The 27,840-nt window shown below is 40.3% G+C and overlaps 1 protein-coding gene across 1 annotated transcript in view; it reads left to right on the top strand.

The window, feature by feature from the left end:
- Positions 1–161: 161 nt before the first annotated feature.
- Positions 162–27,840, top strand: part of akap12b (A kinase (PRKA) anchor protein 12b) — a 41,879-nt gene continuing 14,200 nt past the window's right edge. The window contains exons 1-2 of the mRNA XM_044049746.1: positions 162–471; positions 19,941–20,016. Of these exons, the coding sequence (XP_043905681.1) occupies positions 358–471; positions 19,941–20,016 (190 nt within the window). The 5' untranslated portion in view covers positions 162–357. The remainder of the gene's footprint in view (positions 472–19,940; positions 20,017–27,840) is intronic.

Raw genomic sequence — 27,840 nt, 5'->3', positions numbered from 1 at the left:
CCTCTTCTGTCCTCTCCTGTCTCTTTCAGTCTGTGCGTCCTCCATTATCTATGATGCTGCAAGGCGTGCCACGGCGCACCGGGCACTCCATGTGATGCAGAGGGGAGGTGTTGGAGGAGGAGGAGGTGGGTGTCCTCAAAGAGTTTGCTGGTCCTGCTGCACACTTCATCACTCCAGATCCAGGTCACCCCGGGGGCGGAGCTGCACTGTAGAGCCGCTTTGGACGCATTTTTGGATACGCATCGCCTTCCTCGCGACACAGTCGTGATCTGCCTGGTTCTCTGGAGGTTTCGTTGCTCTTCAGACTGAAATTAGCCGAGAAAACAGAAAACAACCCTTTCCATCACTCTGTTCACCATGGGAGCGGAGAACTCGAAGAGCCAGGAGGATGCGTCAACCTCAGCCTCCGCCGGGGAGCTGAGCGCGGAGGTGAAGCTGCTCCAGGAGGAAGGAGGCGCCCTTGACACCAAGGTACTGACGCACTGACACTGTCCCGCACACTTTCCTGCAGAGTGGCTCCACTGGCACTGTGTTAAATAACATCAAACCTGTGTTAGTTACCTGCGTGTTTGCAAACACACCTGCTCTCCTCCTCCTCTAATCTGCTGTGCGCATCACTAACGTGCTGCAGCGCACGTCAGCCTCCACGTGCTGTTTTTTTTGCTGAGTAATGTTTCGAGTTGTCTGCAGTAATAAAACAGCAGCAGCAGCAGCAGCAGCTCAGTCTGGTCCAGATTTACATAGTCTGACTTTACAGTGTTAGTCAACAAGACTCTGCATTATTTACAAACACTCACAGAGGCTGTGAAGACACCACTGAGGGATTTATAACTCTGTCAATAAAGATGATAGTTCATATGATCAGCTATGAACAATTTCGTGTCATGAGACCATATACAATAATATGAGGAGTGAAATTTAAATAATAATTTTAAGTGTTCAGAAAATTAATATAATATTTTCCCAGGGTGTGAGGATATTGAGTAATAGACACATTTCTATTTATTTTACCTATGCGTCACAAAGGCTTCCTCATACAGGGTAGCCATTAAAAAAATAAAACATTAAACTGATATTTGACAACATTTTTATTTAATTCAATTTATAGCAGTCCATTGTTTAAACTCAATTTCTAACCATCAAATGACCACAAATCAAGCATTTTGCCTCAGAGTTTTATAAATGAATAATAATTATAAAATATTAGGTTTTTCTATATTCCCTAGTGTCTCTATTGTTGTGTTATATGTTTTGCATGAACTGAACTGACTTCTTTATCAGTCGACATGTTTTCCTCTCACTCCTTCATCTATACGTGTGTGTGTGTGTGTGACATTGTGCACACTCAGCACTGTTACCCTTGTGCAAATTGTTCAGCAGTGTGTGAATGAATATTTGGAAAGTGACCTCTAATGACTGCGCAGGTTTCTTCACCTGCTCTGTTCACGCCTCGTATAACTGATTGGCTTTATTGACTTTTTAAGGCGGGAGGTCGGCGGGTCACATTTTGTGGCCCCGGCTCTGAAAAGGTCCCCTTGCAGAAAGGTCAAATGACACTGAGGGAGACGTGAAAAGTGAGAGAGCGTGCTCAAGCAGCTTAGCATTTTGGTGGTGATGTCAAAACATCCTTACATTTGTTCCGTTTTCACGCACTGGCGTGTGTTTTCCACTGAGCGGCTGATTGTTTTAAATCAGCCGGAACTCCACAGCTTCACACCGGGACATGATTTGATCTCCGCAAATGTTTATTAACGTTGACCATGAGACAGATTGGACAGACACATGATTACCTGCAAACAAGGGCCACACTTGTATACTTTAAAGCGGGTGTCAAACCCTCGCTCCCTCACTTCTATAAACATCATCATTTTAGCTATTTCAATATCACAATGAAATGTCGTATTATCATTTTTTGACCAGACTAGATGCTCATTGGCTCTCAGGGCGGTTGAGTTTGAGAGCCCTGCTATAACGCTCTATTATCAGTTTTCACATAAACTCAAATGTTTGTCATTCATTTCTATGCAAGTGACATCCTTTGAGAAGGAAAACCAAAAAAACAGAAGGAGCCAAACGAGGCTCTAAACTATCGAATATTGAAAGTATCTCTTTAGCTGCTTTAGCCCTGCATTAGCTTCACTAGCACTCATGCACTGGTGTTTGTTTTCTTGGCGAAATTGTCTGACAAAATGATGTGAGAAACTATTCTGGGGGGTTATCTATTATTTATAGGAACTTCATGTCGTGTTCTCTCTCTCTCTCTCTCTCTCTCTCTGTGAGTGACACGCACCAGTCTATTATGAAAACAGTGATGTTTTAGAAACCAGGATGTGGACGCTGACGCTGTTTGAGAAAATCACATCAAAGCATGTTTGTGCAGCTACGCTGTTATGCTCGGAGAGAATGTGTATATTTGGACGAAGTGTGTGCTCACTCGGGGCAGATGGAGCCGTCCTGCTTGATTCACAGTCGATAAATATCCTCCTCACTCCACAGAGGAATTTCAACAGCGCCCCCCCCACCCCCACCCCCACCCTTTAACCACCACAACCGACCACACCTTCCTCATTCCTCTCTGTCACCCACAACTCGCAAAAACCTCATGTCTTATCAAGATAATTGCATTAAGTCTGTAATACAAGTGGCTGTTTTTGTGGTGCCTTAACAGAGAAGTTGCATTGTTGGTGACCCACAGTGCAGAAAACGTCGTTTTAATTATTTAACATGTCTTGTGAATATTTAAAAATGTCTTCTTGATGTTTTATCCACCGCCAGAGGAACTGAGTGACATGCATTATCAAGTTTAAACATGTCATTCATTATGTTAATGCAATTTGGTCGAAAAATACAATAAAGTAATCAGATCCATCAATTAGAATCATGTTGTTGCAATGGAATTGTCTTACATTTTATACTTTTCTTTCCCTCTATCTTTTATCTCCTTGACCCTGGGTCTTCAAGTCCAATCCTGCCATTTTGAATTATGCACATGCCCATTTGTCCATAAGTAGATTAGAATTCTTAACAACGTTAAACTAAGCAGATTAAAATCACACACATCACTCAGATCCGATCCGAGATCGGGTTCTCTGATGACGGTCCGAGTCATCGCCAGGTCGTCACAATGGAATTATTTTATGTCCTATACTTCTGGATTTGTGCGTTTGCTCACACACACACACATCACACGACTTTTACTGGCAGTAGAACCAGTTTTGTTTAGACCGGGATGAGAAGTGTCATGCTTTCTCCCTGTCTGGTTGACACTTTCACTCCCTGTGTCGTCTTCTGAGGCTGTAACTGTGTCCAGCGGTGATGTCACAGTCTGCTGACACACGCGCCTCACACTACACTTCTACATGACTGCAGCGTGTTACATCAGTCACATCAGCAAAAAATAGGATTCTCTTGAGTCATAAATGTTAAACATGACTAGTTATCTAAGGCCTTTATGGTGCATGTGTACGGGGAAGCTTCCTACTATGGTAGAGTGTATATAGAAATATCGATATGACCTTTAAATTTGAAAAGTGAAGGCCTCTACTACTCACTTGATTCATAATGTCAGTAAATATTTTCTCTGGGGAGTTAATGGTCACTAGTCACTGGTTTCAGGTCTTCTTCAACAGCACATGATGTCAATTTTGCCAATTATGTTCCCATTTAGAGAAAAATAGTCAATGAAGCACAGCACGCATGAGCGGACAAAGCAACAAATCTATGTTTTGTTTACAATCTATGGCTTCTCTTCGTCTTCTTCCTTAATTTCTTGATCTGTTCTTTTTATCCTAACTACACGTAAAACGTCACAGAAGAGATCGTCCTTGGGAATTAGCTCCTCCTCCGAGTATTTTAATTTAATACATTTAATAAATCTTATTCTCTTGTGCACTTCGCACATTTCCTTTATTTGTTGTGTTGCCTGTCCACAATTCTGCGTTGAACTGTTGTGTCTCTCCGTGTCTCAGTGGGATTACCTGTATAAATAAAGGTTAAATAAATAAATAAATAAATAAATAAATAAATAAATAAAATAAAATAATAGGATCAGTGAGATCTTCGCTGTCACATCCACCTGGACATAAGATCTGCATCACATGCTGTATTCTCCGCCGTCACAATAGCATTAGCAGGTGACTCCAATGAGCCAGCATCCTGTTGCGTTACATAATGTGCGCTGATTAAGGCTCCTACGTTCCTGTATAATGAGCTGCGGCTGATCAGACGCTGCAGTGGCTCTGATTATCCTGTTTTTGCAGAAGGAGAGACAGACAGAGAGCGAGGGAGGGGAGGGGAGGGGAGGTGGAAGTCACCACACAGAGGAGCCATTGAGGATGGGACGGGGGAGACAAGCCCAGGGCCCCCTGTGTGCAGCAGCCCTAAACAAGGGGGCAGAAGGAACCAACAGGGGAATAGGTGGAGCACCGTTTTGCAGTGGAAGAGGGTCTGGCTGTGGAGTCCAGAGAGAAGGAGAGAGAGAGAGAGAGAGAGAGAGTAAAAGAGAGTAAGGGGCGACCATGCCAGTGTGACATAAAAACGGATGAATCAGCCAATTGTTCCTCATTTCTCCCTCCTGCCTGATTTTAACAGGCACTGATGACAGAGGTTTAAGTGAAGAAAACAGCAAACTCTTGTGCTGTACCATTATTACCATCACAGGATCCACAGTCTGATCACAGATTTGTTTTTTTCCCTCACATGTAACACCCTTAACAAAACATTAACTTAATTTAAATAAATGTAGTTTAAACTTAACTGAATCTTTACTTTCACATCTCTGAACTAAATATCATTACCACAGGTTTAGCTTTGTCATGTCCTATCTTAAGTGCTTTTACTTTAAGAAGCAGACATCTATTTATTCCAAGAGTTTTGATTCTTGTGATACATTTTGACCCTCATAAATTTTCTGTATACAGTTGCTTTCTTGATCTTTTCCAGGTTAACATGCACTTCTTTAAGTTTATATTTCAGTATACATGTATATATTTTCCTTTCAAATATATGTGCATTTTGACACTAAAGTATATTTTTTGGTTAAGACATCTACAATCACTGATCTCTAATGCAAACGTTTGAAAACAGCCAAATCTACAGTCATGTTTTCTTGTAGTTCATTTATTATACTGTTGATAAAACACTTTACAAATACAGAGATGCAGCACCAGGTCTTGGACATAATTCCTGCACGCACGATAAGAAACAAAATGGCTCCCTATCCCATGGTGCTTTGCAGTATGTAAAACAACAGCATCATTTACTCAGAGGAAAAATAGGTGGAAAAAGGTTACATCCTAAAATAACTGAGTTATCGTAAGAAGCCATATGAATAGGTAGATGTTTAAAATGAGTCACAGTCTCCCTCTCTCCCTCCCTCCCTCCCTCGCTCCCTCTCTCTCTGTCTCTCCCCCCCTCTCATGAACCTGTTCAACTCTCTCGCTGCCGTCCTCTCTGTTGCTGTTTTTGCACATCATCCATTTTTCATCAGCTCTGGTCCTGACACAGCGCTCACTGCATCACAGAGGAGAGTGGAAGACGTGTGTGTGTGTGTGTGTGTGTGTGTGTGTGTTTTATACCTCAGAGGGAGCTGAAGGACAACCGGTGAATCACTGTAGCCGCAGAGCACGACGGCAGAGGCATTTTATCAAGGTTTATTTGCATAAAACGAAACACATTTGGACACCCATCCATCTTCTACCGCTTTATGGTCCTCCTGAGGTTTGCGGAGGGTGCTGGTGCCAATCCCAGCAGACATAGTGCACCCTGGACAGTCCATCACAGGGACACACATAGAGACAAGCAACCACCCACTCTCACACTCACACCTACGGTCAATTTAGAGTGTCCAGTTTACCTAATCCCCGGAGAAAACCCCTGCACACACAGGGAGATCATTTGTTATATTATAGAGTCATTTTATTCCACATACTCACATCAGAAGCTGCTGACGCTACATAAACCACGGTGTCATGTTTACGGCGCTGCTGATTGAGTTCCAGACTCATTTGACCCTGGCGTGAATGTTGTTTCAAATCCTTTTCCATTGCAGACAAAAAAAAAAACAGTGCTTTAATTTGTGCTTTATGCAAACACACACAAATCTTATTTATTTTTTTATTCATCACTTAGTTAGCCAGGATACAAGATCTCCTCTTCCTGGGAGTCCGGGTCAAGATAGCAGTATGTAGATAGTGACTAAAATGATCAAGACAATTTCAGATAGAATACTCACAACAGAATATGAAGGTTAAAAGGTAGTAATTCAATTCTTAAAGAGCAGGTTTAATAACATGAGTGTGGTAAGTGATTAGACCAGGCTCTTAAAAACCAATTATTTTATAAACAGTCACATGTTTCCACCAGAAATATGATCACACACATCTACAGGGTTTCCAAAATGTGGCTGCCAGACATTTAATAATGAATCCACAGACGCGACTGATTATTTTACGTCATTAATTTAGATTTTTTTTTATATAAATCCGTCATCCTTTAATCAAGGCTGAAGCCGGAGGATCCAACCATCTGGATAATCTCTCTTGGGGAAACAAGCCTTCAACATTCACTGCCCCCTGATTTCATATTGACTTATGAAAGTCAATACTACTTACTTACTACCTTATTGGTAGTAAGTAAGTACCACTGGTGATGACATTTAAGTCACTTAATCACGTTGTTTACATTGATTAAAAGTGTCACTAAGTGGATGCCACTGCTGCTTTCAGACTCTGGGACTCTTGGGTGTCTCGTGATGCCAACAGCGTTGCCTCAGGACAATTCATTAAAAAAATACAGTAAAGTGAATTAAGTGGTCACTGCTTACTCATTTGGAAACGTGTGTTTGACAATATTTCATTCATAATAAATAAATAAATGCATGAGTCTGGTGACACGGAAGAAGAGTCTAAATAACTGATCGAGACGAGACTCAAGAATGGCAACGGCTTAATGCGTCTGCTTGTGATCGACCAGATTGCAGACACCAAATTCACTCAATCACGGACAAACAAGTGTGAGGACACAAAGTAGGACAGCACCGGGCGAGAGGACGTGTCCCTTTTCAAAGCTGATTTCTTTCACATGTCTTACATTTAAGCTGTGTTAAACCAAATGGCGCCATAGTGCATCTGCTGCTCTCATTTGTCGTAGGTTAACGTGCGCCGTTAATCAGTTTTACCTCTAATTCAGTCCATGCATATGATTGTTTTTCTCCCCTATCTGCAAGTGTGCACTAAAGGTGTACACTGGCCCTCTCGGTTCGCTTCAAGTCAACCAAATTCAGGAAGCGGACTACAACGCAGGGCATTGTGGGTAAACACAACCAAAACATACGCAAGTGTAGAACGATAGCCGGGAGAAATGACAAAAAAAAAACAAAAAAAACACAGCGAAACAGAAGTAAGAAGCAAGTTTGCTTGTTCATTGTTGTCTTTTTGTTCGTTTTCACTAAAGTGCGAAAATGTGAAAGCAAACTCGGACCGGCTGAATGTTGCAACCCCCAATTGAACCTATTGAGTCTAGCAGAGACTATTAGGTGTGAAAAAGACCTAAAAGTACTCATCAGTACTTTTCTAACACTTTAATATTTGACATAAAACAACCTTCAAGGATCAAATGTCAGTGTTGTGTTTTCACCTTGTTCCATTGCTTCTGATTGGCCCAACAAAATCCCAAGGCATCTTTAAATGAACTAAGTTAACCTAACGAATACATCAATACCCACGTTTTTGTATTAAGTATAAGAAACCACACACACACACACACACACACACAAACACACACACACACACACGTTTCTGGATCATTTGTTGAGCTGCCTCTGTTCAAGTTGACAGTTAAAGGCACCATCTTTGTAGTTTTATATTTCACATCTGGATCAAATTATAAGAAGTGTTTGTCTGTTGGTCCATTGGTTGTCTATTCTTTGATAAATCAACAAAAAAAAGTAGTATAATATTCAGCTTTAAGTAATAAAAATACAATATTGGGTCCAAAAACAAAAGTGTAATTCAGTTTGAAAGTAAAGAGAACAACATGGCCGTGATGTTGCAACATGTCCGGGAAAGTAAACAACATAACTGAGACTTCATTGTCTGTACTTATAAAAAAAAAATAAAAAAATAAATGATGGTCATAAGAGTTGTGCCCAATGCCAGTTATGTTCAGCTCCACTCTTCACTCCATTCTTTGTCAGGGAAAATCATTGAATTTACTTTTCTTGCTGCAGGAACATAAGGTGCAGGATTATCTGCCAAGAAAAAACGTGTGGAAAGTTCTGAATGTAAGTGAAGGACTCTGATGTTGGTTCTGCGCCAAAAATGTAGATTAAAGCCATATTAGTTGTGCAATAATCTATATGTAATTTGAGGCCCAAAGCCATAAAGAAAACAAAGTGTCTCACTAATAAAAACCACGTTTGGAGTGTCTCACCCTCTTTTCTCACATATGGCTCTAGACTTGTGATTCTTATCAGGATTCAGACATATTTAGAGATATTTACGGAGATTTAGAGACAGGAGGGCCGGGGAAGGGAGTCCATTTGTTATTTCAGCCCAGTTTTAGACTCAGGTCCTCGGGGTCAAACACTGGCCAGTGATTATGATTGTGTCCTGTGGGGTCTTTTCCTGCAACGCGGCTGTTGTTGTTTGGCTCTGTTTGCTGTTCAAGTGCAGCAGATGAAGGGATGAGAGGTGATGGAAAACACACACGGGTTGAAGGGTCAGTGACGCACTGATGTAGGTAGATGAGGACAACCTGCTTTCATTGGCTGTCCTAAAATGGCAGCTAACAGGTGGCCACCGCAGCTTCAGGGTCAATCAGTCCACATTAAAACACACTCCCATCTTGGCTTATTTTTATCCCCCTGCTGTTTTATTTATCTAATTCAATGTCCCTCAGGTTCTCGTCTCACGCTTTGTGAACCCGGGGACAAAATCAAACGCAGCTGACTGTCAAACAAGCTGACTGATGTAGTTTCCAATTGTGAGACGACATGGACTGCATGGATTGTTTTTTTTTTCGTTTTTTTTTGAAGATATGGTCCTCATCTCTGTTTCTCAAAAGTGATTCAATATTGTTCTAAGGAAATTACGTTTCAGGCTAAGACACAAGCCTCTCGAAAATCTGACCATCGACAAGAAACAGACAACGTGAGATCACTGACATCATCTTACGGTCGTGTTGGTTTGATTTTGTTCTGGGCTTTTTAGGTCAAATTTGAAATAGAAATACGCTGACTTACTGGCCACATAATTAGTGACAGAAGACGCCAAATGAAGTGGGGTCTGATCTTCTTCATACATCATCATTGGCTAGTTAGATATTTGCGTTAACAAGCAGTTGTAACAGGTATACCTAATAGATTGACAGGTAAATCAAGTCTAGTAATAACTTTTCCTCTCACATTTCAACACCTAAACTCAGGCTATCATGTGTTGATATGACAGCAGTAGCCTACACACACACATACTGTGTAAATATTTTGTAAATCACAATGTGCATCCTATTATAATATGTGTATATATATATATATATATATATTTTTTTTTTATTATTATTTTTTTTTCTCAGGCTTTGTATCACAAGAATAACAACATTTCTCATGATAAGAACATAGTTGAGTCAAACCAAATGTGAAGTTTCTAAACTTGCCACAGTGAAATGAAATGTTCCCAGTGTTGTCCCAGGACCTTTAAGCTTTTAAACCAGTCATATTACTGGCTGAGTAATCTAATACTCAGTAACTGAATTGTAGCTTCTGCAGGATTGTTTTTACTTAGTGATCGCAAACACCAACCGTTGAAACGAATAGAGAAGCTGGCAGCCACACGTTTGAACAAACGTGTTTCTGTGCAGTGCAGTGAACATGCTATGCTATGTGTTGTTGTGCTTCATGTTTCTCTTTCTTGACTGAAATCACTATAAATACAGTCTGTCAGTAGTGTTGACAGCTGAGATGATTTGAGGGAACGCTGGAGGAGAAAAGAGGACATGGAGATTAAAGGGTAAATAAAACCCCTAAATCACATTTTTTATGTGGATATCTAGTAATGTTATTTGTTAATCCAGGTGCAAATCCTCACAGTTTAGTGAAAATATTGACATTATACATACATTTTTTTCATAACAATTGGTGTATCTACTGCCTCCCTCTGGTCAAACACCAGCTACTCCACTCACATGTTGCCATTGTCTATTTTAGTCCACACTTGCATCACTGGTTCACTCTTTCACCGCGTGCTTGTCTGTTTTACTCAGGTTTCACCAGCATTTTTCAATCTTGTGCCACGGTTTTTCTCCAGCAGTCCAAACACTCAAACCAGCCAGAGCATTCATTTCCCATTTTGTAAAAAAAAGAACTATATCCTTTGTGACATGCGAAGGCCACCATATGGCACATGACACTTAACCCCACGTTGAAGCGTGTGAATGGGTATGAAAGATGTGTGAATGAGTGAATGGTATAAAGCAGCTCATCAAGGCTATAAAAGCTCTATATAAATACAGACCATGACCAAACTCTTCTTCTTCTGATTTTATTTGGTAGTAACAAAGATTAAGTAAAGGAGTACAAATACAACATTTATTTATGAAATGTAGTGGATTAAAAGTAAAAGTTGCTAGAAATATGAATTTTCTACTTAAGTACAGTAACAAATTATTTGTGCTTTGTTACATTACAACACTGTACTATTATAATGGGGAAAAAAATGACATGTCAGGTACCCAAACTGTGTAGAGTTGAGCCAAGTCGTGCAAGAATTGAGTGGTCTTCAGTTTCATCGTCAAATATCACTAATTCTTACAAACTGGACTTTTAATGTTGTCCAACTTGTGTTTGACTTGGTGTACTGCACGCACACGCACACGCACACGCACATACACACACACACACACTCGGGTACTTTTAGTGTGAGCACCTGACTGTGGAAACAGTGAGAGTGTTCTTCAGTGGTCGTGTCAAGCTTTGATCTTTGGTATGCACTGAATGTGAAGGGTCAGAGATAATAGATCGGTGACTGTTGGAGGTGAAGAGACATGAAGGGCGAGAGAGAGAGACACACACACACACACATGTGAGGGTCACACAGGCGGCTGAAACCTCACATTAGACCTGGGTCAGATATTTTATGTCAGTAAATCAGTTCTTTTCCACGCACAGTTAAGTTGAGCTAGGGTTGCAGCTTTTGTTATTATTAGGTGTTTCCCAGTTGACCTATTCGTGACATCATGATAACAACAACAACAGCAGCAGACAGGAAATTAATTGGGTTCATAAGTGCAAGGTCGCCGGTTCAAATCCTTGGAAGGGCCAAAGGCTGGGGTATTCAATCCCCTTTTTGCTCTGTGGGCGCAGATAAGTGCTGCCCACTGCTCTTGTGCCCGGCCTATGTGTGTGTGTGTGTGTGTGTAACACGGATGCAGAGGTCAAACTCGCTATCACTAATTGGTGTGTGTGAGTGTGCAAAAATGTCTAATTCTAAACTTTAGCTGGCAGCTAAAGCAATGTTGAGTTCCATTCTGTGTCTTTCTACCATCTGGTAACTTCAAATTGTCTCGGCTTTAATGATCTGCCCTGAGTTTTCTCTTCTTCTTGGAAACACCAAGACTAGCTTGAGTCTCACTGAACGTACATGTGTAATTTAACTCCCATTTGCATTATCACAGTGTTTTCGTCCGTCTTTGAGAAATGTGATTTAGTGCAGTTTCGGTCAGACTAGCATGTTCACATACATGTACTGTATGTTCTTCTTACACAATATGTTTTTTTTTCTAGTGTCATGAATGCGTTGAGTGTTTGTTTACGTCCTGCTTCGTGGTGGAGTTTGATTCACCAAACTGTGAAAATGATGAGCTTTAAGGTTGTTTATTACACCGAAAGTCAGACAATGCATATCATATAGGATATTTCCTTTGGGTTGGAAATCAGTTAGAACCAACAGGAATTCACGTTATACTCACAGACTAAACTCATAACTTGATACAATTGTTGTATTTCTGCTCCTGGCCTCTCCTCTCAATGTTTCCTTTCACCCCAACCTGTCTAGGCAGATGACCGCACATGTTTGAGTCTGGTTCTGTCAGAACCAGTTAACTGTCCAATTAAAAGGGAGTATTTTTCTCTCCACTGATGCCTAGTGTTTGCTTATTGTATGAACAGATGGTTTCTCTGCTCGCTATAATATTGCCTTGAGTAGTAATGTATGTTGTGATTTGGCGCTTTACAAATAAAATTGAATTGAATTGGAAATTGGATGGAACTTAGAGTCATGAAGAGGGAGAACTCCCCCTCACTCTCGGTTTATCCTTCTTCATCCTCTTCCTCCACACTCTCTGGCTCTGCTTCTCTTCGTCTTCCTCCTCCTCTCCTTTTCTGTCTGCACATCTCTGCTTTCCACCTCCTCTCACTCCTCCTCCTCTCGTCTGATTTTTATCTCCTCACTCTCCCAGACGCCCACTCTGACACTGTCTTCCACCTTTTGTCTTCCCTGACACTGTCCACACCTCAGAGGTCAGAGGTCGTAAGGTTAACTGTCACAGACAAGCTACGACCCCACAGCGAGTCTTAAAGCCTGTTATCTCCCACCGCGCGTTTGCTTGTGTGCACATATGTTCATCTGGGAGTGAGGTTAATGTGGCAGCTCATGTTTTCTTTAGGTTTACGCTCTTCATTAGACTTTACTTCGTTACATTTGTACATGGTTTTGATAGATTGAGTTTTTCTCCGGAAAGAACGTCAAAGAAACCATTTAGTTGTGCTTTTAAACTTCTTATTAGACAGAAAACATGATATATATATTTACACTGAAATGAATTATCAATATTGTTATTCAATTATTGCCAAGTCCTAACTGAAACCAACAGTGGTTACACTGAACCACTTTTCTTACCACTGTTTTTTTTAGGAGTTAGACCTTTAAATCTATCTTGGTATTAAGTTCTTGTGCAATTTGCAAACAAAGCAAAAGGCACTCAGACAAATGAAACGCCAAGCTTTTGTGCACATGAGCTCCTACATCAATTTCCTTCAGCGTTGGCTTCCTTTTAACTCTTCCTGCTGTCTTATTGATAGAAAGTCAAGCATCTCCTCTTTTATTTAAGCAGGCAAGATTGGAATAAAGGTCCCTAATCTTCTTTTTTGCATACTCAGTCTGGCCTCTTCTCTCAGACTACAGGGGTTGGTGGGCCAGGTTCTTAACCTGGCCAACTGTGTCACCCTCTCCTACTCCATAAACCCCCGTCCTGTTTTTTTTTCGGTTTTAAGGACATAAATCTCCTCTGAAGGCCTTTTGTGGAGTGATTTAGGAGACAGCGGGCCGTCTCTTTCTCCCAGTGCCACTGACTATAGAGGTGCAGCCAAGAAATAAATGAGAGAGGCAGATAAGAGGAAACGAGAATCAAAGATAAATCGGGGGATAAAAGTGAGTGCAAAGCCGAGTGGTAAAGTGAGAAGAAGGCTTTTGCTTCAACAAAAGTGGACCTTTTACTAAGACTACATCATTAAATTCCTTTGTCATTAAATGTGCATCAATTTTGCACAATGTTTCCCACATGTCAGAGAGATAAAAGTGTTCAAAAAATGCACTCATTGGTAAAGAATTCCTGTGAAGACAAAGTTGTTGAAGTGTAGTTCAGTGAGCTGGACGTCCAGCTTTATGTCATGGAAACAGCAGTGCTAATGTAATACATTAGTCCTCCAGTGCATGAAAACATCTCAGTCAAGGCCAGGGTATGTGGTAAACACTTACAGCTCAGCACACATACGCACGTACATGCAGTAATACAATGATCTGCATTAATAGAAAACAGTGAAAGGAAATGTCAGTTGAGTCCTCGACGAGGGTTGTAGAAATTGTTTTTTTGTTTTTTTTAAATATGGTGCTTGCACAGGTTTTGAAAATCTTAAAAAGATTTTGGACTTTTGATGTGTTGTTTTCCAGACCTTTAAATGTCGGGAATTTTGTGTGAAAGTCTTGAAAAATTCTGGAGAAAAAAGTTTAGCTCATTGTAGAATTTTAGAAATGGATGCACTTTTGCTTTTATTCAAATTAACTTTTCTACTAAACACAACAGGTGCAGTCTCAACAAGAAAGTAGGCATACAAGTATGAAACTGCATGAAGTCAAGGTCATGTTTTCTGTTTTGAGTCTGGAAGTCTGGAGACACATTGCTTGTTGATTTTCTAGACCAGTAAGAAGCAATAGTTTTGTTTTGGGGGATGTGACTCAATTTTATATGTAAAAAAGGTTCATATTTATCATGGATATTTATCAAAGTGATTGAGAATGGAATCACTGACATGATCATTGGAATTGAATCAAATTGTGAGACCAGTGAAGATGCACGGCTTTGGAGTCGATAAAAGTAAAAATAGTTCCTTCTTCCTTCTTCTAGCATGAGACCTGGAAGTACATCCCATATTTGTTTTCTCTCAAGGATACAAGTAAAAGACTTGCATAAGTGAATTGATAATTACTTCTTTGAATTGATCTGCTTGTGAGTGTTTGTCCCAGTGTTTGTGTGTGTTATGGGAACAATTAGAGTCCCTATAATGTAAATGATCACATTTTAAGGTGAAGACATGTTGTATGGTTAGGACAAGGTTAGGTGTGTGGGGAAATATGTCCCTCGTTGCAAAAATATGACTTAACAAAAACGGAGGTTATTTGACAAACGTACTATTTATTCTACCCTTACTCTCCAGTAGTGAGGCAGGATTTTCACAGACGGGGGGCCGAAGTCATTATTTGTGAGTGATAAACAAAGATGAGCCCAACAGCAAATAGAGAGAGCTGAGAGAGAGGCAGGAGGTGTTTACGGATACTTTGTCCCTGTGGCTCAATGTAATTAGTAAACAAAGCTCAAAGTAAACATGTACACATACAACACATGGGCCCCCCTCAAAACAGAAATAAACATCTATTTGGAATCAGAAATGCGGCTGCTGAAATGTTTTCCAGTGTTCTAAATTAAATCTGATGAAATGACATGGAAAACAAAACACAATTGTGTTTTTGTGTGAACATTCCTTTTGTGCACTTTTGGGAGTTGCTCGAAGTCTATGTTTAGGTTCGTGTGGCAGACCATGTTGACAAGGCAGACATGAAAATATGCAAAACTGGCACTTAAACGTACACATTTTCTGTCCAGAGACTCGTGAAAGGAATTCGGAGCAGCTCAGCTCTGACGCAGGTCAGTTCAGTCCCAGTTCACTGGGATGATAAACTGAAAATTGAATTCTTACAATTCCTACACATCCGTCGTTTTTATATGAGCGGGATATGAGGTCCTTAAGGGACAAATCCTCTTCTCTTTGCTTGATACCTTTATCATTGCGCAAATATTTTTGAATGTCTCCCAAGTCAAAGCAAGGCTTGAACATTTAAATCTACCGCTTAAATCCTCAGAATTCAATGTCTGAGCTTGTTTATATGTCATATGCTTATTTTAAGCAAGGAAGTCAAATAGCAAAATGACAGTAAGAACCAGTTTTTAGATCGACATAAAGTGGCATCTTAAAGAAACTGTGCAGCAAATGGACTGAAGCCCTTCCTCTATTTGTTTCCGTTTGTCCTCTTGTGCTGTTTTAAATGTGTCTCTGCAGCTTTGATTTGACTGTTAGAGTTGAAAAAGGAAGAAAGAAAAGAGCCGTATGACGACAAAGGTTCCTCACTTCCTTACTCATTTTGCTGTCTTTTCATTTTAAGTTTGCGTGCACATCACTATGATGTATAAATGACATATTCTCAGCCCTGCATAGCAAATGACTCTTATAAATTATAATATTTACCAGCACATTTATGCTTATTTGTCTCACACGCCTTTATTCAAAGTAGAACTGAGAGATTATTCTCTAAGTGTCACACTGTTTTTGTGTTCATCCAAATCGAGAGCACAGAAACTTAACGTTGTTTTTGACTGTATGGTTAGAGGCAACTAAATCGAAACCCTTAAACTAAGTGTAGTATTGTTTTCCTGTCTCACACAAACTTAGATTATCGATGGCCACACCCATTATTTCCACATCTCTCCATGAACTCTGAACACTGGATTTGAATAAAAACTCATGGGCTCAGATCTGGACACAATTCTTGGGTACACTGAACTGAATTTCCATGGCTGACCAGATTAATATGATGTCATCAATCCCAATCCACCAGTCCCTTCCAACAACCCTCATGTGGAGGATAAAGCTGTAGAAGATGAGTGAGAGTGAGCATAATCCCAATCCCAACCACATCCCTGACAGTCAAAAAGCTCCTCTGCTCTTTAACTCGTGCTAAAATAGCAGCCGCTATTTTAACCCTTGAAGGAATGACACGTGTGATGATGGTTAGTTGTGGCTAGAGATGGTAAAACATTTTGAGGAAGGTGGACAAACACAAAGAAGACTGGTCAGAGTCAGGTGTTGTGGGGTGGGGGGTGTCTGTGGAATTTCAGTGAAGAGTGCAGTGAATGTTGGGAATGCCAGTCATGAGGCAGAACAGGGAGGGTGAGGTCACTGTGGGTCTTCAGGTCAGCAAAGGGCTCGCACAGCATAGAGGTCATGAATGTTGTAAATGGACCAAAATAATCTCGCATTGCCCGACCTTATCTCCAGATTGCCGTGTCAGCGTTGTGAGCAATGATCTGGCAGCGTCCGTTATCGTTCTGCTGCGATAATTCTTCTACAATCTCGAGTGTGTGTGTTTTCAAACCTTAGCAGCACTGAGCCACAGACGGAGCGTCATGTTTCACAAATGTCGCTGTTGCAAATTCTGCAGGACATGGTGTTTGTTTTGGTCAGTGGTCAAAATGACAGGAAAAGGACTTTTTTAATAGGATTTGAAAACGAAAAACTTTGAAATCTGATGGAAAAGGATGGATTTGGATGAAGTCTTCTGGGGATGTAGATCCTGGCGCAACGGAGAAATTATTGGTGATGATTTCATTGTCAATCCACATGGTTGGTGTAGTGGTTAACACTCTTGCCTTTGCAGCAAGAAGACCTGGATTCACGACCCTGTTGGAAAACAAGGGCTTTTCTGCACAGTGTGTGCATGTTCTCCCCGTGGTTCTCCGGTTTCCTCCCGTAGTCCAAAAGCATGCAGATTTGGGGATTCGAGTGCATTGACACACAACTGAGCAGAGTCACACTATCCTATCACAAATATTGTGGTCATTTTCAAAATCTGAGACAGTGTACTTCAGAGTACAATAACAATATGGTCAAAGTGTGGTAATAATTCTGTATTAGGGAGGTAATATTATCTCTATAGTTATCAGCAAGTAATGGCTTGGTAATAACAATAGACATAAGGAAGGATGAATTTCAACTCTATAACATGGCGATTTTCATGTTCTCTGTACCACGCTTTAACCTTTCTATAAGTTTAGAAATAACACAGTACTACTGTACTATGATCTACCTATTGACACATTATTACCATTGTTATTAACAAGCAGGGTATTAGAAGCATTAGAAATAAGGCGGTGTCACCTTCCCATTACAACCTATAACATATTATCACCATGTTGTTATTGTACTCTAAGGTGAAGCGGTGAAGACAAAAACTCCTGTGAATCCACGTTAGAAAATGACATAATGTGTATTTAGACCAGCAGGTTATAACATTTCTGGCAAATGTCCATCAATACATTTTGGATTTACAACCTTTTGATTTGAATATATTTGAGTTATAGACTGTTTTTCTTTTACATTTTGTCTATTTTTGGACACTTTTTTTAGTAGCTGATGATGTAAAAGGAGAAATATATTAATAGTGATATTTAAATGCAGTTCTAGTTTGCTTTTTACATTTATAAACATAAACATTGCCGTTTCCTTTCCTCTCTCTTGTTCGTGTACAGTCACGTACACTCAACCTACTTCAGTTTATTCCCTCCAAAACAATCAGTGTGTAGGACAGCTCTCCTCCTGACAAGTGCTTTCTCCCCTCCACTCCTTTTCTCACGTGTTTTACTCCATCTCTCCCGTCTGTCTCGGGCTTAGTGCCTTCTCAGTGGTCTCATTTTCCTGAAGGACTTTGCTTCTGCTGAAAAAGGGAGCCTGAATTATCCATTAGTTAGATTAGCAGCTCTGTTGGGAGGCTCCGGTTCCTTCTCTTTTAAATGGGACAGACGAAAGCTCTGGTCTGCCTGCTATTGTACTGCTGTCAGTCAGAGCTGCCTGCTGCTAGTGGGAAAAAAAATCCACTGATAAGTTGCTGAGTGCCAGGTGGTATCATTTTTATATGTTGACACATGTTGTACAACTCCCATAATGAGAAACTCCATGTCCTCTTGAAAGAGAGACTGAGTAGAGCATTGAGAAAAATATCCACAATTTTGTTCACAGTGGCTCTTCAGTGCTCTCTATAGCTTTGAAAAAACCACACTATGTTTATTCTTATTACTTTTTTCAAAGTGAACACTTTGAATTCAGGGATGAATGTGATAAATAAAAGTAGTTTCATATTTGGTCCACTAAAAAAACGTCAAAGTTTATTTCAAAGTGGGTTTCTTTTATAATTTTATTAATTTTCCCCAAACATTGGGCGAGGACTCAGGAATAGTTCTCTGTAGTGCTGTGTTTTTTAAGTATGTCTATATGTGCCACATGTTTTTTTGGCTTCTACACAAGCGGTAAAAACAGTCTTTTTTCTTTTTGTACTTCCTAAGTTTCATTAATGCAACACACGGTACTTCTTTTATATAGCATATCTCTTTACAAACCTTTATAAATGATGTGATCTTCATTTTATGGGTCAAACAGGGTTTTGTGGCTCCAGATTAAATTTATTTGGGTGGAGAGGAGACAAGTCCGAAACAAACACGGCGACAGATGCTGATGAAAACACATAGTAAAAAATACCCTGTTTTCCCTTGTGTTTTCCACAGATTAGTGCAAGAACTTTTTGATTCTTTTTTTTGTTTTTGTTTTTTTTTGTCTTTTACCAATAAATAGTTCTGTCAGACAATAAAACAGTTTATGGCTTTGTAAGACAGTGGCAGCATGCACACACACACACACACACATACAGCGTTTAAAGGCCTAAAACAACATCAAGGCTGAATCACTCAACATAAAACATGATGGGTAGATAAAAGCATTTATGTGTTGTTTTGTACGATGGTAAAAACCATTATGGAGTGAGTGATGGTGAGCGGCTACAAACTGTGGTTGGACACGAGCTCAGTGCTCCGTTTACAAACAGACCAGTGGCATCGGTCTCGTCTAACTCTGTGGAAGAAAGTAAATAAACTGTTAAATAGGGTCACAGTTAGTATGTTTCCATTCCTTCCATGACGACTGCCCGTACTCAAGTGTGTCCACCTCTGCTCTGCTATGGGACAAAACGCCTCATTTCAGCTTCTTCCTATCAGCCAGTTTTCGGTTTAGTGTGTGACTAGTTGTTTATATGTAAAATATCCTATATTCTTTAAGCTGGAGGAGTAGCACAATACCGCATATCCGTATCAAATACTGATCCAGATACAGTCATTTTCAGACCTTTTAAACCCTGAAGCTGATGACAACACATTTTTGTCATTTCTAGCTATTTCTAAGACATCGTTCTCCGACAGTGTACCAAATACTCTTCTCCCATGAACAAGTCATAAACAGTCCATAACATGACTAAAAGCTTATTGCTGATTTGTATTTACATTTTTATATATACAGGATTTTTGATTTGTATCAGATTTGGTATTTTTAGCTGTCCAATAACCAATGATATTGACCAGTATCGGACCGATACAGATACTGAGGAGCCAGCATGTACATGCAGTAGCAGCTCCACTCTCAACTGCATTATCTGCGTTTGCTAGTCTGACTTTGACAGATTCCTCATTAGCTTCAGTCGGACTAACTTGTTTCCATGTGTTTTATAAATCCCGTTTTAATCGGACTAACACAATTATTAGTTTTTCCCTAATGAGTGTGGATCTGTTTTTTCCAGGCTTTGCAGAAAAATGGACAGATCTCCAGCATGAACAGCCTTAATGGACACTTGGAGGACAACACCCTGTCAGAAGGTGTGTGCATATGTGTGTGTATGTGTGTGTATGTGTGTACTGCTTGTTGTTTATTTACTTTATCTTTGTGTGCGGCAAGCCGTACACAAAGTGATGTTTATGTGTGTTTGTGTCTGGGATTTGGTACTGTTTCTTCAGCAGTGGCAGGAGGAAGGGCTGTTTGTATTGGGTCAGTTTTCAGTGTGTGTGTGTGTGTGTGTGTGTGCAGATGTCTTTGGGGCTCTGCAGGATTTGCATTATCCTAAACTAATCTATTCATCAACACACAGGGAACACCTACATTCAGGTTGGAGCCACACACACACACACACACACACACACACACACACACACACACAGAGTAATGTTTACAGTAATGGAGTAAAGTGTGGCTTTTATGAAGTGGAAATGTTTACAGATGGTTAAGTGGATGATCCTTTGAGGAGACAATTACATTAGGAGACAAAAAAACACTAACACTAACCTTAGAATCATTTACCAGCCATCGGCTTCTTGTAATTTATTGCCATTTGGTCCAACGTGTGCATCAACCTGTGCTCTGTGCATCTCCCGCAGCGGCCGCCTACCATGTCCAAAGCGCCGTTGTGTTTATTGTCTTTGTCTGTCCTGTCTCTCTCTCAGTCTGGGAGGGCTGCAGGCAGGGGTGTGAGTGTGAGCTTTCCCCAAATATTTAGTAGGCCGTGACCCATGCCCTGCACAAAGCAACGGGCACACATCATAATATGTTTTAGCCCAGGGGGAGTAGTAAGTCTATACTACTTAAAACACACAGAAATATGTCATGTAGAACTCAAATGTCAAATAACCTGTTTAATAGGATATTTAATGAAGCGAGGACCTTCTGTCAATGTAGGGTATCTGATACTTCTACGTCTTCTTTTTTTTTTTTATACCTTTTAAACCAGGGTTTCTCAATCCTGGTCCTAGGGACCCACTGCCCTCCATGTTTTAGAAGTTTCCTTGCTCCGACACACCTGATTCAAATAAGTGGGTCGTTATCAGACTTCTGCAGTGGTTGTTGATTAACCATTTGAAACAGGTGTGTGTGAGCAAGGAAACTTGTAAATCATGCTGGGCAGCGGATCCCCAAGACCAGGACCAGGGCTATTGAGAAACCCTGTTTCAAAACAAAACAACTAGGAACTTGTTTTGCTTTGTTTCTTCTTTTATCTTATAATAAATCCACATATCTAACATGATTCATGCAAGTTGGCAGACACACGGTCTGTCCTCATGATTTGGTCACATGACATTTTTCTTCCGTTTATGCTTTGTGGTGCATTTCCTAATGATTTAGACTTTTTCCAGCTCATCCCCAGACCAGAAGGGACCATTTCATTTGGTAAAATCATTTCTGCAATGTGAAGCCTCTTTCTCACTAAAATTAGCGAGTAATTTTAAACCCAGGTGAAGCAACTTGGCGTCTTTTACTTCGGTCTCTCTTTGAGTTGATTGTTACGATGTTCCGATGTTTCTGAAATAAATGTTATATCGTGCACTATTGATTAAGTATTGCTAATGGAAATGGAGCCAAATGATGCTGATCATGCAAAATGAATATGGAGCGATACTGAAAACAAAACCTCAAAAGTCTTTTTCCCTCTGAGTGAATAATAACACCGCATGTGATGGCAGATCCACTCACATTAATTTAGATAGAGTTACAATGCTGGCAGTTACAGCGTGACCTGCTTGACCTGCGTTGAATGGAAAAGAGAGTGGACCCATGAAAATTTAATTTAATGAGCAATTGAATCAAACATTTTGAACACCACAGAGCCCGCTCCCACTCTCTCACTGCTGAAAATCCAAACAAGAGGCTGACAGACAACAAGTGAAGTTGTGAAAAAGCTTCAAGGCGACCGATTCAAGGAGTGCACAGGGAGTGAAAGGAAGCGAGGAACACAACAGACTGTCGGAGAGAGGACAAGGACGAGTGAAAGGCCTAGTTTCACATCACAGCTCTGCCCTGCCTCTTGTGCAGCCTGATAAAGACAGCAAAGCATTGTGGGAGACAGGAAGAGGAGAGGAATCCCTCAGATAGCGACAACAAAGGACGAGCTGCAGATCAAAAGACGAACACACGTGCAAGTACACACACTCATAATCTCTCTCTGTCAGGTATGAGTGTTTACAGTTAAAGCACAGACAACTCGTATGAAACAAACAACCCAATGTTGTTCCAGAGAATTTATCAAATTTTCTGCAGATACGGTATTTATTTATTATTTATTTATTGGCACCAGCTATGGAGGATTCCGAACTAGGGTGGCCTTAAAATACCAAAAATCTTCTTTTTTGAGTTGTAAATTGTATCTTCAAAATACAAAGCATGCTCTGGCTGGTTTGTCTATTTGAACTGTTGTAGTTTTAATTATGCAAAAGGCTTGTTCTAAAGTTACAAAGCACTATTTTTATTCTTATGCAGTTATACCCCTATTAATGGGTAGTATATTCAGTGTCTATTCTAGTGTAATATAAACACAAAAAGTTAAAAAGAGAAAGAAAGAGAAAGTGTCTGTTATTGCACATGAAGTCCTTTTGTGTTCTGTGGCAGGAAACTCGATCATCTCTCATGACATGTTTAATTGAATTGCTGGAGGAATCATTTTTTTTAAATTGGTATTAAAGTATGACAATGTTGTGGAGTTGATGTCCAGTGTCCTGATTCCTCCCTGATTACAAACACTGAATCTGCTGGTTCACACAAGGTGACTCTGTCCTGCCAAGGCGATGTGGAAACAGACGTGTTTTGACAATGTATTGCAGAAACATTCGGTAAATTTATAAAAAGGCAATAGCATCGCTTGCCAAGTCCAAGCCCACGGCTGCTTGTTTTTGTTGTTTTTTGGTCTTTCGCAAAGGAAACGCGTGGTTGTTGCTCTTTTTTTTTCCTCCTGTGCACGGATTCTTCTTCTTGGGAGCATAGATAACAAAACCTGCTCTTATAATCTGTTTCAAACTTCTTCCTGTGCCAGACTGGCTGAGGAAGCATGTATAGTCCTGAGGCTTTAGAATGCTAAGTTTACATGTTTTTTTGGGGTTTTTTTTTTACAGAAAAGAAAATAGAGTTTTGAGGGAACCAATGTTGAAATGTTTCTTCATTTTTTAGAAAAGAGAGTCAACGAAAGAGGATAAAGAAAGAAAGACAATAGGACACAGTCATATGTGAATGTTGCTAAAACTAGTCTTTTTTCCTCCAGCAGAAGGCTAAATATTGCAGATTAATCTCAGTGAGATTTGCTGTGTGCTGTGTATATGAAGCCTGCATGTGTGTTTGAGCTGTGAGTATCATGGGTGTGCGAGGTGCAGAATGACATCATAGCTGATGTCATTCACTGGCGAGAAACAGTGGCCGCTCCCTCCCAGACGGCTCACAGGCACAGCTTTAATGGGGGAGATAATGCTGACTGTGTGTGTGTGTGTGTGTGTGTTTGTTTACCGCATTAAATCAATTCACCTCACGTCAGTGTCAGATAGTCTGACAATCCTACAGAAGAGCGAGCAGCACAGTGATAAATTATGATGTACTCGTGCTGATGTTTGGTTGATCGAGGAAAAAAAAAAAGAGTGTTAACACAAACTTCAATTAACTTTATATGTTTTTATGTAATTTGTTTTGTTTTCCTTCCTCCTATCTTCATGAATAAAAACCCTCTCTGGGTTTTTCAAGTCGCATCTGGAAGAAAGTAATGATTGCAAAATAACACAAACGGCTGTGGCGACCTGTGGTGGGAGTTTGTTGTTATATAGATCCATGAATAAGCAATGAAGTAATATGCATGCAGCAGTCCAAGCATTAAAGGTCCAGCGTGTTACATTTGGTGGGTTCTTTTGGCATAAATTGAATGTACTGCCCATTAAGTATGCTTATGTGTAACTGCTTCAAAATGACGTTCATTTGTCTTTTGTTGCCTTATAATAAGCCTTTGATGTGTACTTAAGGCAAGCGGAGGAGTCCTCTGTTTGTTACGGTATACATTCTCATGTTTGATGTCACTAATTTGTACACACTGAACTTTTAAAAATACAATTTCAAACACTGTTGCTTCTTGGTTATAGTTCTCATTAAGTATTAGGTGGATATGTTGGCCGCCTTGTGTGCGTGTGCGTACGAGTTCATGTATGTGGCAATGATTTCAGTTTGGGATGGACTTACTCAGACTCACTTGTGGGGGTGAGCAAAGTTGTGTTGCCAAAATGTTCATCATGCCTGTGGAAGGGACCTCGCCCTTCACTTAAACTCTGTGTGTTCTCAACCAATATGGATCCAGGCGGTACAGTCATAACACGATCCAGCTGCCAGAGTGTTCTTTGTGGTCTTCTGGCCATATTCCTTTTACATTCCAGCTGACAAGACTCATTACAGTCAGCAAACCTTATTGAGATGTGTTTTTCTAATGTGCATTTTAGGGAATCTGCTGTCCGTGGTTTGCACTGAAAGTGTGAACAGACACTGGTTTTATCAGCCGAGCTCTGAGTTGACATCAGAATGATTTGTCCATCCTCGGAGAAAAGGCGGAAGTCCCAGTGGAAAGTGTTAGGGAGGCAGAGTTTTAGATTTGAGTGCTTGAAAGCTCCTCAGTCCCTCAAGATCCATCACTGTCCAGTCAGTAGTTCAATTATGTTCATCTGTGCTGCATATATTATTAGGTCATGTGTTATGTCGGGAGTACTGTAAGGATACACAGGACAAAAGAGAATAAGAAACACTTTTAGTGAGCGGCTGTCTGTCAACATAGATGGCCATTAAAATATTCTAATCAATACCAATTATCAGAGCTTTGTTCATTTAAAAAGGAAAATCCAGATAACTGAGCGAAGTTGAGTTATGTTACTAGTCACCTGATAAATTGAATTTATTCGCCACCAAATCTCGTTGTTAAAATCTGGCTCTTCATCAGATAAAAGTGCAACTATATTTGTCCGCTCGTCTCAAACGTCGTTAGGTGGGTACAAAGGAGATTTGTTCAGTCAAAACATGGGATGCTCATTCTTTGTGGTCTCGGCGCTACGTGTAACCCGTTAAACAAGATGTTTTAGTGAAAAATTTGTGTCCCCCAGAAAAGCTTTTGTAATATAGTTTGAAGTCAAAATTACAATTAAACTTGGACTTTTTATTCTATTTCAGTGGAACTAAAGAAACAAGTGGTCTTGACCAGTGAACACACAAATCAAAAAGTGTCTGCCACATCATTTGAAATTAGAACAGGGGTCAGGAATTACAGTAATTGGGTCAAACTGACCCCCTGCCAGACTCACAGGAACCGTTTGTTTCTGCAGGCCCTCCTCTCTCATCTTTCCCGGCATCAGGGAACCTAATCTCCCTCCTCAACCCCTAACCTCCCCCAGGCACACCAAGGATTGAGGGAATGGACTAGGAATGTAAGCGACCCCTCCTTTTCCTCCATCTTTAATAGTGATACACCCCCTGCTAAAATGTGTCAAGTATCCGTACACCATCCTGTGTTTTACCTTGAATTTAATGGTTTTAAATCTTCAGTATAAAAGTGCCAAGAAGGTGTCCACGGGGGTGGTTTTTCACTTATGTGTGACGCAAGAATTAAATGTGAGCTTCATGCTATTGGATACTTGATACCTCAGAGATTTGCCTAGTCAGCTCCAAAGTAACTTTGTAAAGTCCATGAAAAACCTGTTGTCGCCCAGTTTTACTTATATCTGTACCAAATGTGTAGATATAAATAAAGATAAGTCCCTCTATAAGACAGTATGTCGCTGTAATTGAATGATTACGGATAAAGAAATGTTTGCACTTCATAGCATAATCAGTTATGACACTTTCAATATAATGTTTGCTATGTCTAATATATTGTATTTATACTGGGGGTTACATAGCAACCGTGATTAAAGGATATTGTGTTACGGGTTGTGAGTGTGGTCCCAGATCAACAAAGAAGAGCTGGACTAAGATGTAAAAAAGAAATCACTCCTGTGTTTACGCTGATTGTACACAAATGTAATAACTATTCTGTATCAAATTAAATCAGTTTCATTTTGTATGGTCCCACATAGACAATAATATAAAGACACAATCGTTGAGACAAAAAGCAAGCATTTTTACTTCCACTTAAACACAACTGCATGGTCTGCTTATTGTTGAAGTGGGTCAGTGTGTTTACATGCACAGTTTAATCAAGCTAAGACCATAGTCCGACTAAGACAGCCAGTCGGACAACTTGGGGAGTCTGAGTATACATGCGGAGGAGAAAATTGTTTTTTGGTCGTGTACGTTTGACTCTGCCTCCGTAGGTGGCGCTGTATCTCTCTTTAAGCTAGTGTTTATTGAATTTGTTTCCTGTTGATCTTTACGTCAGAGAAAAACAAACGGTGAACAGCGAGATGGATCGTGCTGTGGTTCTGTATGTTTCTGTACCTGCTTTACATCTCTTCTCTTCACCAGTCCAAAATCAGGTCGTCTCCATAGCTTTCGCTCTCGCCAACACCATGTTGTTTGCTCTTTTCCAACAACAGTACTGCAGTTTGTACTGTACGTTGTCTCCTTCTACTTCTATAGTTTATTGTTTATTTTGAACATGTGATCATTTTGGTGCATACGCAGAACGCCAAGTCCAACTCCAGCCCGACTAAGCATATACATGCAGGAGTAATCGGACTATGAATCGCATTATCCAGGTATGTTAGGCCGACTAAGACTAGCTCGATTTTAGTGTCATGTAAACACCTTTAGACTGACGGGTTTACATAACATTTAAAAAAACTGAATTATTGTCTTAATTTGACTAAAATCTGAGCTGCTGGACTGACATCTAACAAAAAGTGAACTTTTCCTAATGTTTCAGTACTGATATCTCCATAACCTGCGTTTGTGTCTTTCTGTATTTAGATATTTAAATATTCACAAACTTTGTCAAAATGGCATGCCTAGTGTTCCTGAATGGTCATGTGATACAAGATTGTAGGTGCATTAGCGTTGTCTGGGTGCAGATCGTTTTATTTGAAAATGCTGTTTCAAATGAAAATGTAGAAGTTTGTATTCAGCTTCATGGTTTTCAGTGTCATATTTTAACTGAAAGACGTGGCAGAATGTGTTCAAAGAGTCTCACCATTGGTGACTTTTTTTCCACATCTACACCACACTTGAGATTTTAAACACAAGTCTGTGGACCTCTGCCAAACTCTAATGTTTAACAGAGCTGCACATGAGATAGTGTCCTACGGACGATGGATAAGCAGTCAGGAAGAGCATGAAGGATAAGAGCTGATGTGAAGAACATTTTTGGTCCGGTTCTCATGAAAGGCAGCTGGGTAGCAGTGGAAACCCACTCTTTTGGCACGCAGGCAACATGAGCCGCTTCATTGTTGAGCAACATTTGGGCCTTTATCTACAACGTATTTGGTTTTTAAAAACCTTGCCTCTACAGTACTGTCTTTTCAGTTTGATTTCACTCAGAGTCTTTTAAACGCTTACTTCAAAGCTTACGTCCTCGTCAAACCAGTTTGGTTTTTTTGAATAGTTGAGAAGTTCTTTGTCTTGTTTGTAAATGCAGACCATTACCAAGGCCCTTTCAAGCTCCAGGTTGGAGTTCCTCAGATCTCCCCTTCCCGTTAACCCAGTCCTCACTGGCAGCCAAGATGATGCATAAGAACAACTGCAGTGCTAAACTGCTCAGATATGTCAGGAATGCTAAGAAATGGTGAAGACAAGTAAAACAGATGGCAAAAGGCTGGTTTTACGCACTCCTCCGAAAGCAAGTGCTGCTGCTCTTCACTGAACGTCGTCATAGGTCATATGACTTCAACAACAGTAGTAAAGGGAGCTCATTAGAAAGGTTGCTGACATTC

This window comes from Solea senegalensis, linkage group LG17 (assembly GCF_019176455.1).
Source record: "Solea senegalensis isolate Sse05_10M linkage group LG17, IFAPA_SoseM_1, whole genome shotgun sequence".
Lineage (NCBI taxonomy): Eukaryota > Metazoa > Chordata > Actinopteri > Pleuronectiformes > Soleidae > Solea > Solea senegalensis.
Note: the sequence above shows the minus strand (reverse complement) of the source record. Positions and strands in the feature narration are given on the sequence as shown.